The 14,286-nt window shown below is 42.6% G+C and overlaps 1 protein-coding gene across 1 annotated transcript in view; it reads right to left on the minus strand.

The window, feature by feature from the left end:
- Positions 1–1,404: 1,404 nt before the first annotated feature.
- The window catches only part of SPTLC2 (serine palmitoyltransferase long chain base subunit 2), an 88,367-nt gene continuing 75,485 nt past the window's right edge, over positions 1,405–14,286 (minus strand). Inside the window, exons 11-12 of the mRNA XM_076345187.1 lie at positions 12,820–12,949; positions 1,405–7,678 (exon numbers count right to left, since the gene is read on the minus strand). Of these exons, the coding sequence (XP_076201302.1) occupies positions 7,559–7,678; positions 12,820–12,949 (250 nt within the window). The 3' untranslated portion in view covers positions 1,405–7,558. The remainder of the gene's footprint in view (positions 7,679–12,819; positions 12,950–14,286) is intronic.

Genomic DNA, 14,286 nt, shown 5'->3' on the forward strand with positions numbered 1-14,286 from the left:
GGCTCCGGCGGCTCCGGCCCGGCCCGGCCGCATGAGGCGGGGAGGACGGAGGCGCCCTGGATGGAGGGGCGGGAGCCGGGCCGCGGCCGGGGGGCTGGGGAGGAGGTCTCAGCCGCATCGGGGGTTCAAAGCCTCCCGCGTCGCCCCCGGGGAGAAAAACTTTCGTGCGCGGAGCCGGATTCCGCTTGCAAAGGCCGCCCCCCTCCCCTTTTCGGAGCGGGGGCCGCGGGCTGCAGCGCCGGGGCTGGGGCCGCTCCGCTGGAGAGCGGGGATGGGGCCACCCCCGACCTGGGCCAGCCCGTGGCAAGCAGAAACAGGGCTCTGTGCTCCCCGGTGAAAGCTCTGGCTGTTCCCGAGCTGCGGGAGGAAGTTTCCATCGCTCAAAATAAGTCTTTATTCTTTGATCTGCTCTCTCCTGCGCCGGCAGCATCTTTTTTAGCCCCCAAAACCCGTTGGAAATACGGCGTGGCTGTTTATTTGGGGTCTAGAGAGCATCTTTTCCAGGATCTCCACAGGCATTCATCAGCCTGTGAAGGAAATTATTAGAGAAATGATTATGAAGGAATTATTAGGGAAAGTCACTGAAAGGAGGTTTTGCAGCCCACTGAGGAAAAGTGCCAGTGCTGGCACAGACCCCAGAAAGGGACACCTAGCAGGGAAAAACAAAGTCCAACATTTCTACAGCAGCCTTAGCACAACCCTGCAAATCACCTGGGCCCATTTGTGCACCCACAGCTGAAAACAGGACCTACACCCCCTTTTCAAATACCGACATCTGGTTTATGCAAACTTAGGGCTGAGATGAATGGAAGAAAATGTTTAAAACAAGGCACAGACTGCAAGACAGATGTGAGGTCAAGAATCCCATGCGAGATGGATCAAGAAGCCCTTTCAAACATCTCATTAGCAGCATGACAGCTGATAGCAGCCTGACGCTCTAACAGCACCCAAGGGTAGCAGCCCGACTTCCGAGCAGAGCCAGCTTTACGTGGCTAGCAGAGAGCTACGGCAGGCACTCACAGGAGTGCTGCACGTCAGGAACAGCAGTAACCTCTGCAGACCTGTCTCTCCACAACAGAAGCAGCCTCTCTAGACTGTGCATCAGGGCTGTTGCTGTACGATGGACCCGAGACTGATATGAAACAGCTAAGCATCCATCTCACATGCAAGGTTTCCTGGCTCTGGAGTCCAAGGCTAGAGGAGGACACTGATCTATCTGAGCTCTCAAACAGGCTATGGTTTTACCCAGCCATTCCAGTATGAAACTCGTGTGTTGGGGTTTTGGGTTTTTTTTTTTTGGGGGGGTGGTGGTGGAGGGATTGGGGAGGAAGGGGAAGAGGGTTTGATCTCCCTAACAGAGGAAAAGCCTCATTAGCATTAAGAAAAAAACATCACAATATAGCATTTTTTTTAAAGTCTTTATTGTGCAGAACATAGAATATATTTGAATGGATTTTTTTCCCAAGCAGTTTTTTCTCCAGTGTTTTTTTTTTTTATACATGCATTGTTACCTTTTTAAAGCCAATGTATCATCCATTTATCTTTTCCCTGCCCACAGAGCATCCAACTTCATGTTAATCCCAAGTGTAAAAAAAATTAGACATCTGGCATAAAATATTTTGGGGGGAGCCCATTTAAAAATTTTATCTAAAATGTCTTATCTACAAAAAAATCCAATATATATGTACATTATAGCAACACGGAGGCATAAGAATACAGTGCAATTTAAGACGAAGTGCTGTGACTTGGTAATTCTGCCCAGGGCTTGTGGAAATGTGGGCCACCATTGGCTTTGGGGCTGCTAGCCTAAAGCCTCAGGCTCCAACATTCCTCTGATCTCCCTCAAATTGGTCTGAAGTTTGTAATATTGGAAGGCTGGAGATGCATTTAGCTTAATATACCATTAGGGGGTAGCAGAAATACTGTCTGAACAGGATGAGATTTGGCAAAAAAAAGAAAAAAGAATGCTTTACAGTGGTCAGATGGTTTGGTGCATGTTTCACTTCGCCATGGGTACTTTTGGAATGGCACCAACCCTTGGCATATTCAAGTGAGACCTGTTCACCTACTGTGGAGGAAATTAATTTGCTAGCTGCCACTGCTTCTGCAGCCCCTGACCCTCTCAATAATTCTCCCGCGTTCAGCAGCCCAGGAAGAAGTTGCCAATGCTTGCTGCATAGGAACATCAGTGCAGAGAACTGCACTATTGTTGGCCTTCACATACAGACACCTCTTCTGCTCCTTAAACAGCTGCTAGCCAGGGTCAAACACAAATTGAGTTGAACCTCTCCCTCCCTCCCTTCCTCCCAAGAAAACAGCAGTACATATTGCTTAACTAAGAGCACAGAGTATTCTTCCATGGGTTAAAATCCACTGCATTCTTCAAGGTCAGTTTTAATTTCAATTCTTCATACCAAGAGTCACAGTTTAAGGCCTTCAACACAAACCACAGTTGTCATCTTCACCCAGCCCCTTCTGGGGATGTAAACACAACAGCTCCAATGTCTGCACCAAATGCTTCTCTTTTTAGTGAAAGATAAAGCACAATACTTCACACAAACACTTCATGGTTGCGCTCTAGCTTCCTGTCCAAATCCTTGAACAGGTGAACAACTGCAAGGCTGGGGATGTTTACAGGAATACAAGCCCTCACAATGGCATCTGAGTTGTTTGGGTTTTTCATTTGTTTTTTTTTTTTTTTTGTGGGTTTTTTTTTTCCTTTTCTTTTCTTTCTTTTAAAACCATGTTCAAGTTACACAGGTCGAATGACTGGTGCTTTTCCCAAACAGTGGTCCAATGCCACTTGGGTGCCAGGTCCAGCATGGAAGCCAGCAATGCACCTGCTGAGGGGTCATACTAGGCATTCCCAGACAGCTCAGTGCTTCACTAGTGTTAAAACAGAACAGACCGCAGCTACCTCAGATCTCAGTGCAGAAGGTGCCACCCACACAGATCCCAGCAAGCTTGACACTTTCACAGGCTGAGTATAAACTGTAAGAGTAATATATATAAACTGTACATATAAACCATATAAATTTTGACTGAGCATTGTATATTGGGATAAGTCTCCACAAGTTTCCTTCTCTGTGATACAGCAAGGGCACTCATGCATAGCGCTCCAGATCCAATGCTGCAAGGTGTTCTCTTAGATGAAATGGAGAGCTCGTGCTCACAGCTTTCTTCCAACCTTTCCTATGATCTGCCTGAATGGCTAACATGGCTTCTGGACAAGCAAACAGCTGTAAAGCCAAGTACTTTTCAGAGGTAAAGAAATTAAAATTTGTGCAGAAGGAGAGGAAGTATTTACTTGGTGTGGAAAAGTTTTAGAGGAGTGTCCCTTTGGGCATTGAAAGTTGCACTTCTGTCTTAGGGATGCTTATTCAAGTACACATGAAAGATCTCTGTACAGCTGAGAGTAAGCGAGGATTGACTGCCCTTTTCTCCACCTCTGCTGTATCGGTCCTTCACCCACACAGCACAGGGCTGGGCCACTGATTTCACAGGCACACTTCCCTTTCCTGCTCTGTGTGAAGGTGCAGCTCTGACAGTGGGTACCACTTCTGCACGCTTAGAAGAAACAGCAAGAGGAGGATGGATGATGCAATTCCTTCACTGAACGACTTCATCACGGTAAAGTGTTCGGTCAATTCATTCCTGAGTCTTCGCCTAAAGCACAAGCGTGCTACACCAGTAACCCAAGAACCAGAACAGCTCTTTAAGGATGCTACTTAGAAGGGGAAAAAAATATAGAAACTAAACGAAGAGTTAAATATACCATATACACAGATACTATACAAAAGTTTGTGTCTTGTTTTAAAAAAAAAGCCCTGAATATTTTGACACAAAAAACCCCTTGGTTTCTTCTCTGCCAAAGAACTGAAGAAAAATTGTGAATCAGGCTCCTCAAGACAAAGGTCTACTTGGGAAGGCCAGTTTCTAACAAGCAGCAGATCTCTCACTCTGCGCTGATGCTCAGTAATAGGAGCTTCTCAATTTTCTTAAAAGAATATGGCCATCAGCCTTGAAAACTATAATGGTTCTAAACTCTTTACTCTGCTCAACAGAGGCAAAATCTTGCTTGCTAAGTTCTTCAGAGAGGTACTGGGAAGGTAACTTGTATATTTATGAGTAAGTTTAGCCAATGTACAGTACAGGGCAAAATCCTTTGTTCAAAGGATTGAACAGCAGCCTTCATTTTCTTTTGAATTTTGCATCTCTTAAGAAATACTAGGAGTCATTTTCAATTAGAATGTCTCAGAAAAGTTGGCAGGGACTGCAGTCTTGTGATCTCTCAAGATTGGTTCTTTCATTCACTTCTACTGCCAGGACAAAAAGGAGACTGATTTCCAGTCAGTACATAAATATCAAAGCAGCAATCCATCCTACACATACCGTGTCAGCATACATGCTGTAGGTTTGCCTAGAACAAACCAGTAGTGGTCTGCTCCTTTGGTTGTGGGAGTGGAGTTTTTTAGCAGATGCAAGAAGATTCTCCTGGCTTTCATGCTCAGTGAATTACTGACTTAAAAGTGCGAAATCTTGGACTTGTAACTTCTTACTTTTTCAGAAGCAGTTTCAACAGGTACCAGACTTTGGCAAAACAGGTTCCCTTGAATAAAAGGCCTCCGGGGGCGGGGTGGGGTGGGAGGAGTTGCTTCCCAAAAAGGATATGGCAGGGCTGAAATGTAACCAAGCAGTTTGCAAATGCTACTAACTGCCTGAATGGTTTCTGAAATGTCTTTGCAACCCAGAATTCAAAGTCATATGCAGAGTGACATAGCAGAAAGATACTAAATGGCAGAATTTTAGCATGAACACAATTTCCTCAACAAGTGCAACTGGAATCCCAATAGGGACCAGTAATTTTAACACACTGACAATTTCAGAAGTGTTATACAGGAGTTACCTGAATTACTGAGATTTATCCAGATGTTCTTCTCCCTTCTGAAGACAAGCTGCCCTAAAACTGAATCCCAGAGACAAGATTAAGACTGGAGACTTGTACAATCTATAACAACCCACTTCTAACTTAACACATCACAGTTTTCAAACTGACTTGACTACAGAGCAGACACAAGCACGCTGTACATCTCGGAATGCTCAAAACAGCTCCCTACTGACCCATGCCTATGCCTTCAAGTTGGTCGGTTTTGCCCGATCTTAAACCCTTCCATGATCAAGTCAATAGGACCAGGGCTGGAGTCAGGGCTTCCTGCACTTACCTCCTCTTGTTCCCTACTACAGTCCAGAAAGAAAAAAAAGCAATAATTCTTTGAGGTAAAGCTTCTTGAAGTCAGAAAGCAGGTCATCTGCTGGAATGTTAAGAGCTAGTCCTGGGCAGAACACAGGCAAGAAAGTAAGCTCATGTAATTGTAGTTTACTCACTCTGTGGCTGAACAAATGAGACTACTCCATAGCTATCAGAGTTGCACATACAGATTACAGACGACTTTGAATGTGCACAAACTTTGCTCCAGAAGGCGAGCAAATTAACATTAGTGGACTAAGACAGAAACAGTTATCTGGGCCTATTTTGAAACAGTCAATTTTTGTCCTTCTCATCTAATCAAATTTCTAAAATAAAATGGTAAAAAACGGAATCAGTGTTTTGAAGTTCCATTACATTAAAATGGAACAAGATCTATAAACACACGAGGATAGATATTCTATAAAATAGAAGACAATTCTGCTTTAAATCACCAGATGTATTTGCCGAACTGCTTGGTTCTAGTGACCAAAATGCTCCCTCCCTGTTAGTTCCAGAGTGAACATAAAAGAACTTAAAAAAATTTATTAATTTTTTGCAGTACCAGGCAAATAGCTTTGAGCTGCACTCTGCTTTAGCATTACAATGAAGAATCCGTTTAAAAAACCCCAGTCACCTGCAAAAAGCATCGTGCTCATCCAAATTGAACAGCTGGCCCAACCCAATTGACATGATGTTAAAGCTTTACTATCTTTGCAGAAACCCTACATGTCCAAGGTATAAAATACAGAAACAAACTATACTGCAGCTGACTCCTGTTATAAAATTTTTGGTACGTCTTCAATGATCCATTCTGTTCACTGAAAGAATTCAAGATGCAATGACTAAGTAGCAGACCACCTCCAAGGTGTGCTAGAGCAAAGGTGTCTTTTAAACTTTGATCAGAGTAAGACAGTGTGGAACTTGCAAATAAAGATTCCAAACAGCAACTGGCTCAGTGAACATTAATTTGATCTCACAGTAACAGAAATGCAAAAGAATAACGATCTCCAACTAAATGCAATTGTGAGGATATTCTCTCTTCAGGGAAGGCCTACACAGACATGCAGCTGCCAACTGAGACTTTGTTGGCTAGCTGAAATGTAACATATGATACAAGATCCAAGCTGTCTATACTCTTTGCATAAAAACCTTGCGCAACAAGGCCAATGAAGGACACCTCATATATGGCAAGAAATAGTGAATTAGCATGGCAAAGGGTAGCAATCAGTCTTTCACAGATCTGCATGGAATAAGTGGTTCTCCTAATAGTCATCCCTTATATAGGCCTCCTTATTGAGGGGTTCTGGTCTTAGCAAGAAGCAACAGGCTTGCTATGGTTTACTTAATCCCAAGAGCACCCTTCTAGAACTTAGCAGTGACTTGTTCATGGTTTTATGATAATTCTAAAGCAAGAGAAATTAACCTGAAGATGAGAAAGCAACACACACTAAAACCTCCTTTTTCTTTTTTTTTTTTTTTTAACCAGAAGTATGTCAGAAGGAAGACAAAACACAGCCCAATTAAAAAAAAAATTAACAAAAACCCTCTCCATCACTTGCCCCATATATCAAGAGGACAATTAGTGTCAAAACCATGAGACAATCTGGTATCCATACTGGGAAGGAAAAGAGGCTGGAGGCCCAGAAGTCCTTCTGCCTGTGGCTTACAAAACTAAATAATGTCTGGGAACAATGGTCCTGTCAGTGACATGTCAACAACACGTTTATTTTAAAAAGGCTAAATTCAAGTTTTAAACACAAGTAACTGCAAAAGAAAAAAACAAAACAAAAAACTTTGGTTGATTATCCATCTTGTTAAATATGTCAAAGTTAGCAATCAACAGTTTCTCTAGGAAGTCTCCAAGAACAGACAGGTCAGCTCACTCCTTACTGGGAAGGTCAGACACCTAGCAGTGACACTGGAAATGCTGCCATGCCAGCGTCACACATGCTCACAACATCTCAGCCAGCATTTGGGAGGCTAATGGTGCATACAAAGTCTGAGCTGATCAGCCACAGCCAATTCGGGTTGCTGTGAACTCATTGAGACAAATAAATAAAAAAAGGAACAAGAAAAAATAAAGCCAAGCACCTCTAGGGCCAGACCCCGAAGACACAGGAATCAAAGCTTTTTTTTCTCCTCTCCCTATTTACAAAATGCCATTTAGAGCTGATGTAGCCACTTCAGTATTGTGAGGAAATGTCTTTTATGCTAAGCAGTCATAAGTGTGTTGTTCATAGATGCTGTGGCCTGCGTGCCACTGAGTGTCCCATGGGGTGTGTCCCTCCCACCAAGGCACATGGAGGGAGTTCAGTCTTCTGTTTCTTCATATGTTGTCTCGTCAAACGGCCGGTCCAAGAGAGGTACCAAACGGTGACGGGAATATTTCAGTTGCAAAAGGTCCCCAACTTCACTGATTTCTTTTAAAGCCTGAGAAAGAGACCACAGTAGATCAGCAGAGGAGACAGATGCAAGCAAATTATCAGCACATCTTCCTTTTTGCATGCCTGCAGACTACTCTGACAGCCATTTTACTTAAGTGAGATTTTACTGTCCTAGAAATCTGTAGCTTCAGAGGTGCATAGGATTTGGTTTTGATTTTAGCATTCAGAAGTCTCGAGACCAAGTGAGCAGCACTGGTCTCACTTGCTGAGAGTGACTCTGCACCCACCTGACTACTCCACGTCCAAGGCAGGATCATAATATCCAGCAATACTAACTCAAATTTCACAGTCATCCCAAAAAAAGCCATGACTATTCATAGACAGAAAAACCGAGAACAATGTTCCTCCCTTCCTGGAGGTAATAAAGCTGAAGCAGAAAAAAATGTACGTGGAGATTTGACTCCTCTTTATGTATCATTCAGTATGAAAACAACATGTGTTAGTATACCATCTCTGACCTACTGTATTTTTTAAATTGCAAGGTAGCGAAAGGCAAACTGCAATATTGTGCTAACAAGTTCTGTTGATGCATTTGTTATATCTACATTTGGTTAATTTGCGTTGTCCATATACAACTAAAGATACAAGCTCTATATCGCAAATGACATTGCATAGGAGATTTTTGCCATCCAATCCAAGGAATAAAAAAACGTTATTCTGGGTAGGATCCCAAGCATTTTCTCCCTAGAAAGCAAGTCCACTGACTGAGGCAACTGATGGCCCAGAACACTGCTAGTGAGCTAACAAAACCTTTCACCGTTTTGACCCGAATGCAAATGTTATGAAGTTTACCAGAGATCAAACATCTGCTAGCGTAAGAAATGAGGAAAGTCCCGGCTCAGTTAATCATACTTTCTTCATGTTGCAATCCCTTTGATAAGACACGGGTTCACAATAGGGTTTGTCAAAAGCCAAACCCTAAACTTCAATTAATTTCTCTACAGAACGCTCCTGGAGCAAGGTACAAAATAAATCAGTTGCTGCAAACAAATCTGCAACAGTATGTGATACTAATTATCTTATATAGGCAAGTGACAAAGAAATGAGTGCAGAAGATGACTTCCAAGTCCAATGTGATTTTTGAACTCAAAAGGTTGGCATTCTGCACTCCCTTGAATTGTAAATTTATTCAGATAGGTACATTCAGCATTCCTTCAGAATGCCACTAATTCAACATTAATGCTCCGATTTTAACATGTCCTGGGTCAAATGTCTGTCTCTTGAGAATAGTTGGCAGATGGGGGTTAATACCCCTACAGGCTTTTCCTTCCTGGATGGATAGTTCAAGTTTTTGTTTCTTTAAACAATGGCCCCTCATGCTTGTTATATCTGGCAGCAAGAGCCTCTCCACTCTAAAATCTGGGGGAACGACAAACCCAGAAGTTGGACCTCGGTGAAAACAAAACAAAACAAGAACGTGGGCACAGTTTGCCAGAGCTTTAAGTAAAGATCCCATATGGAAACAATTTAAGGTTGAATTTCTGTTGAAAGAGTCTGTTAACCGTTATTCTTGAATGCAGATTTAGGATTTTATTAATTTAAAACAAAAAGGATCATGTGACCAGCAAAGACTACAAAGGAAATGGCATCGATGAACTCTGACTTCAGGAGAGTGTAATATATTTTTCATCACTGAAAAGAAAGCACCAGCCCACAGGGATGCAGGTTATGAGGGACTTCACTCTGATCCTGAGCCAAATATTTTCAGGCAAGGAAGTTTTATTTACATAAGACGGTTAAAATTGTAACTGAGAACTGTTCCCCATCATGTGGGTTTATTTAATAAGAACAAGGAAGCATTACACATATCAGCATTTACAAGACAAGCTTTTCTTCCCTGTGCTCCAAACCTGGATAAATTTTGTGTAGAAAAAATGCCATAACAGCCCTAGTTAGCATCCGTGCACACACGGATGGGCTACCAAATTCTTCTCTCTGTCACTGACTTGAAGAAGCTCTCTGCCAGCTCTCTCCAAGTCTATTCATTTCAGTTCTTTTTCGTCCTGGGTATTGTTGTCACAGTTCAGCAGAGGGATCAGATCTGAGGGCTGCCTTAATGATTAGCTGCCTGAAATCAATCCCCTTTCACTGCATCACAAGAAAACACAACACAAAGTCACTGACACAAAGACTTGCTCCTTATTAACTCCTCTTGCCAATGTTCTGGGTTCAGAGCATGCAGCTGTTTTGAACCTTGAAGGAGATTACACTAACTTGGAACAAAGCCTCCACATACTGAGCTAAATCAGGATTTCTTCATTCACTTCAAAATTCACACCTCATTTTGTCCTGGATTAATTTTCTTAGGCAGACAAGCCCTAATATATTAAACAAGCATTTCCTCAATTTAGAGCATTTAGCACCTACAGAGGTACTCTAGAAATAAGTCTTTAGAGCTAAATGCACAAAACTTGAAACATTTTCTGGAAAGCAGAGAGACTTGTAAGTGAATTGACAGGAAAAGAGCTTTTTTAAGCAGCGTAATAAAAGTTACAGAATGGTTTTGGAAGAGAGCAAGTATAGTACTTATATAGACCCTGCAGAAGCAGCTTGTTATGGTAAAGACTCCAGCTAGTCACTAAGAGAGAAGACCAAGAATCTAACCAACTCGGGTGCTCGGGTAGTGCCAGCACATCAAGTTTGCACAGTTTCAGCTGTAGCGCAGTTTGCAGCAATATGATTTCAGAGGCTTCAGTTTTCTTTCTTTTCCTTCCTCCCACCTCCTTCCCATTCATCCCCCCATGTCCACCTGGCCAGAAGTTACTGCTCCCTCATTTGTATCAATGCACTCGGTTCTATTACCATGCTCTGAGCCAAGTCTGTGATGCTATTCATTTTATGCAGGGAGGAAAGGAAGGGAAGGAGAGGGCCTTCTCCAAACATACTGTTTCAGAGTTTTTATTTGGAACATAAACAACTGAATTAGGATAATTACGGGAAGAGTAGCAGGACAAGTAGCCAGGAAGGAACTCCTTAAGCAGTCTGCTGTTGGAGTGTCAGGGCAAAACCTCTCAGGTCTTACAAGGCAGAAACAACTCGGAAGCAGCAAGTACAGCACCACAGATACATGGCAGGTTGTTTAACTGATAGAGAACGACACTAAATATACATTACCAAACTGCACACACCACTGCCTCACTATTTTTCCTCACAAAACTGAAATAAAAAAAGAGACATTTTCAGCTGTTGATTTGAAAGTTCTGTGGCAGTGAAGTGTGAAAAGGTTGAATCTATTCTTTTTTATCAAGACATTAGTAAATATCTGTTTATACATCCCATTTGCTGTTCATGTATTGAAGTGTTACCACCTGATCGTATCTGGACACCTGGCATGATTTCCCCTTCATAACTCCACAATGACTGCTCCCAATCACCTTGTTGTCCACAAAATGTTTGAAAATAGTTTCAAGGATTTTTTTTTTCCTCCATCATCTTCCCAAGGATCAAGGTGAGGCTTCTCAATCTGCAGTTCCTCAGATCACATTTGCCCTTCTTGAAGCCAGTGGCGACATTTGCTTGCTTCCAATCCTCAGGAACCTCCCCCAGTCACCATGACCTTCCAAAGATGATAATCGAGGGTGGCCTTGCAGTGACAGCCGGCTCCCTCAACACTTGTGGGTGCATCCCATCAGGTCCCATGGACTTGTGTCTGTTCAGTTTGTTTAAACGTTCCCTAATTTGATCATCCTTCACACCAAGGGTAAGTCTTCATTGCTCCGTATTTTTCCACTGACCTCATGGGCCCAGGATTCCTGAATGCATGTCTCATCAGTGAAGACTGAGGCAACAAAGGCACTGAGTACCCTGGCCTCCTGCATATCATTTGTCACCTGATCCCTATGCCATTCAGCAGCAGCCCCACATTTTCTCTACTCTTCCTTTTGCTACTAATATCTCCCATAAAAGCCCTGCCTGCTGCCTTTCATGTCCTTTGTCAGCTCCAGGTGGGCTTTGGCTTTCCTGACCCCATCCTTGCATGCTCAGGACTGTGTCTCTATTCCTCCTGCGTCACTTGTCCCTGCTTACACCTCTTACATGCTTCCATTTTATGTTTCTGTTGGTTTGTTTGTTCATCTGTGCAGGCTTCCCATTGGTCTCCTGTAAGTCAGGATGGACCATTCTTTTGCAGGGCGGGGTGGGGGGATGGTGTAAAAATCAACCAGCTGTCCTGGACACCTCCTCTCTTTGGGACCGTATCCTATGGGATTCTTTCAAGCAGGTCTCTGAACAGGACAGAGTCTACTCCCCTGAAGTCCAAGGTCATGACTCAACCTAGCTTAGGTTCTGAGTCACAGAACAGGAAAGTGGAGAAAAAATACAATAGAGAACTTTGACAGAGCCTAAGACAGCCCATGCACATGTCCAAAGAAGATTATTCAGAAGACTCAAAATGAATGTAGTTACCACACCAAAACATAATAAGGATAGTCAGGCTTATTCGTACAATCCCCTTTCAACTGTATTAATCAGAGAGTTACTTCATCCTTAATTTTTAAGGCAGCATCTCCTGTCTGTGATGCGGGCCTCCTTAGAGGGAACCTCCATTCCCGCTGGAACATGCTTAGTGCAGGCAGGAGTCAGTAAGGCACTGCATGTGGCACAGACTCATTTAGGACACGATCATTTAAGATATAGTGCTTTGAAGCTGTAAACAAGAACTGGAATAGTAATCTTTGGAATAAAAATTCTCACTAGTAATCATGTGCTGAGGTTTGCACTTGCTTTTGAAAAGAATATAGAAGTTTTGGAGGTTCTCAGGCTTTTTATTCCTTACCTTCTGCATCTAGGGTCAGAAGAAGCAGAATTTTTTCCTTCCAAAAGATTCAGTGGAAGGTAGAGCCTCTTAAAAGGGGAAAAAGCATTGTCTCAAAGGAATGAGACACTCTTTCTCACATCATTTAAAATAGGAAAAGAAAGTCCCTGAGATTTACTGTAGGCAGCCATTCTGCATTGTTGAAGCAAGGAAAGAGAGAGAGAGAGTCATTGCCAGCTCTACTACACAAGGCTTTGAACATTAGGTTCAACTAGTTTGTGTACCAAATATTGAACCAGCCTACAAAAATTAGACAATTGTTGTATCTGTTTATAGAAGGCATGAGCAAAAGGAAGACAAGATGAGACACTTACCGTATCAAGCATCTCTTTGGTATGAGCTGCAGACAAACAGAATCTGGCTCTGGATTCGATGATGGGGGTGGCAGGGAAGCCCACAACCACAACTCCAATGTTCCGCTTCAGCATCTCACGCCCAAACGCACTGCCAGAGAGAACAACAAAGATCATCAGAATGATACCAGTGGAGTCAAAGCAGCAGCAGCACCACGAAGGTCTCAGTATGTTAATCCATACAGGCCTTTGTTGAAGCAAGCCTGTAAGACCACAATTTGGAGATTCCAGTGCTTTCTTTCAGAGGCAGAACGCCTGTTCACAAAAGCCTTTTTTTAATTCAATCCCAAGGTGGTCCTCCTCAAAAGGTTTCACTGTATTAAGTTCTAACAAAGCTGAAAGATTATATGCAGCGGAGGCTAGTCTTTTAGCAGGCTGTTTCTAAATGGATTTGTAACCTAAGCTTGGAAATCTTTCCGATAGGAAACAGGGATTTTAGCTCAGAAGTTTGGCTGTACAAGGAATCCCCCATGCTGCAATCCCCCAAAGCAAATGCTTCTGCATTTCAAGATGGTTTGTTTTCACCAATTTAATTCAATTAAAGTACATTATAGTGTCACAGAATGTACCACTTTTTAAGTGCCTATCATGGGAACCACTGAATTGCCACAGTAAATTGAGATCATCTACACTGATACCGAATATTTTTAAGAAAGGTGCAAAAACGTCATACAACTGTCACACAGTATCTTCAACAAAGCAAATTCTTATGGGGATTAAAGAAATTAGTGGCTGTGACTTATGCGATGAGAGGCACAAAGATCTAGATTTTTTTGGTAATTGCAGTGCAATTGTGGGCGTTTCTACCAGCCATAGGAAATGGTTAATCCTTTTTGAACTGACCTTGTCTTGAGAAGTAGCAATGAACTTAAGAGGCTCATAAGGATGTATAAAAATAACATCCTTTTACTATGTTTTAAAATTTTCTGCCTTTTACTTCTGCTACAACTATTTTCTTTATAAATAGGTGCATCCTGATACACTTCATTTTGTAGCCATTTAGTACTCAAACTATTATAAAACAGACTACAAGAGACAAAGAAAGGATGAAGTAGACCCGATCTAGATCCTAAGGGCCAACTCTCAGACCTCTGTGTTCTTGCTCATTTTTAAGTAAGTTACTGGCCCAACTGCTCAGCTAATAAACATTTCCATGAACATTTCCAGGGAAAAGATTGTACCGACTGGTAGAGCAGCTGGGCAGTAGAAACAGTATGCCTCTGTGTGCTGGATGGCGCACACTGCAGGCTCTACAGCACTCAAAGGTTACAGGCCTTTTAAATTTGGTTATACTGAGAAGGGCGGAGGAAGACTGTATCTAGTTTCATGCAGAGAGCTGTAAGATGTTTGCTCCCTCACAGAACCACAGTGCTTAGCCAGACTGAAGCCTAACTGAACTAGAAGAGCACTAGAGATGTTTGGTATGAC

The sequence above is a fragment of the Aptenodytes patagonicus genome, chromosome 7, assembly GCF_965638725.1.
Source record: "Aptenodytes patagonicus chromosome 7, bAptPat1.pri.cur, whole genome shotgun sequence".
Lineage (NCBI taxonomy): Eukaryota > Metazoa > Chordata > Aves > Sphenisciformes > Spheniscidae > Aptenodytes > Aptenodytes patagonicus.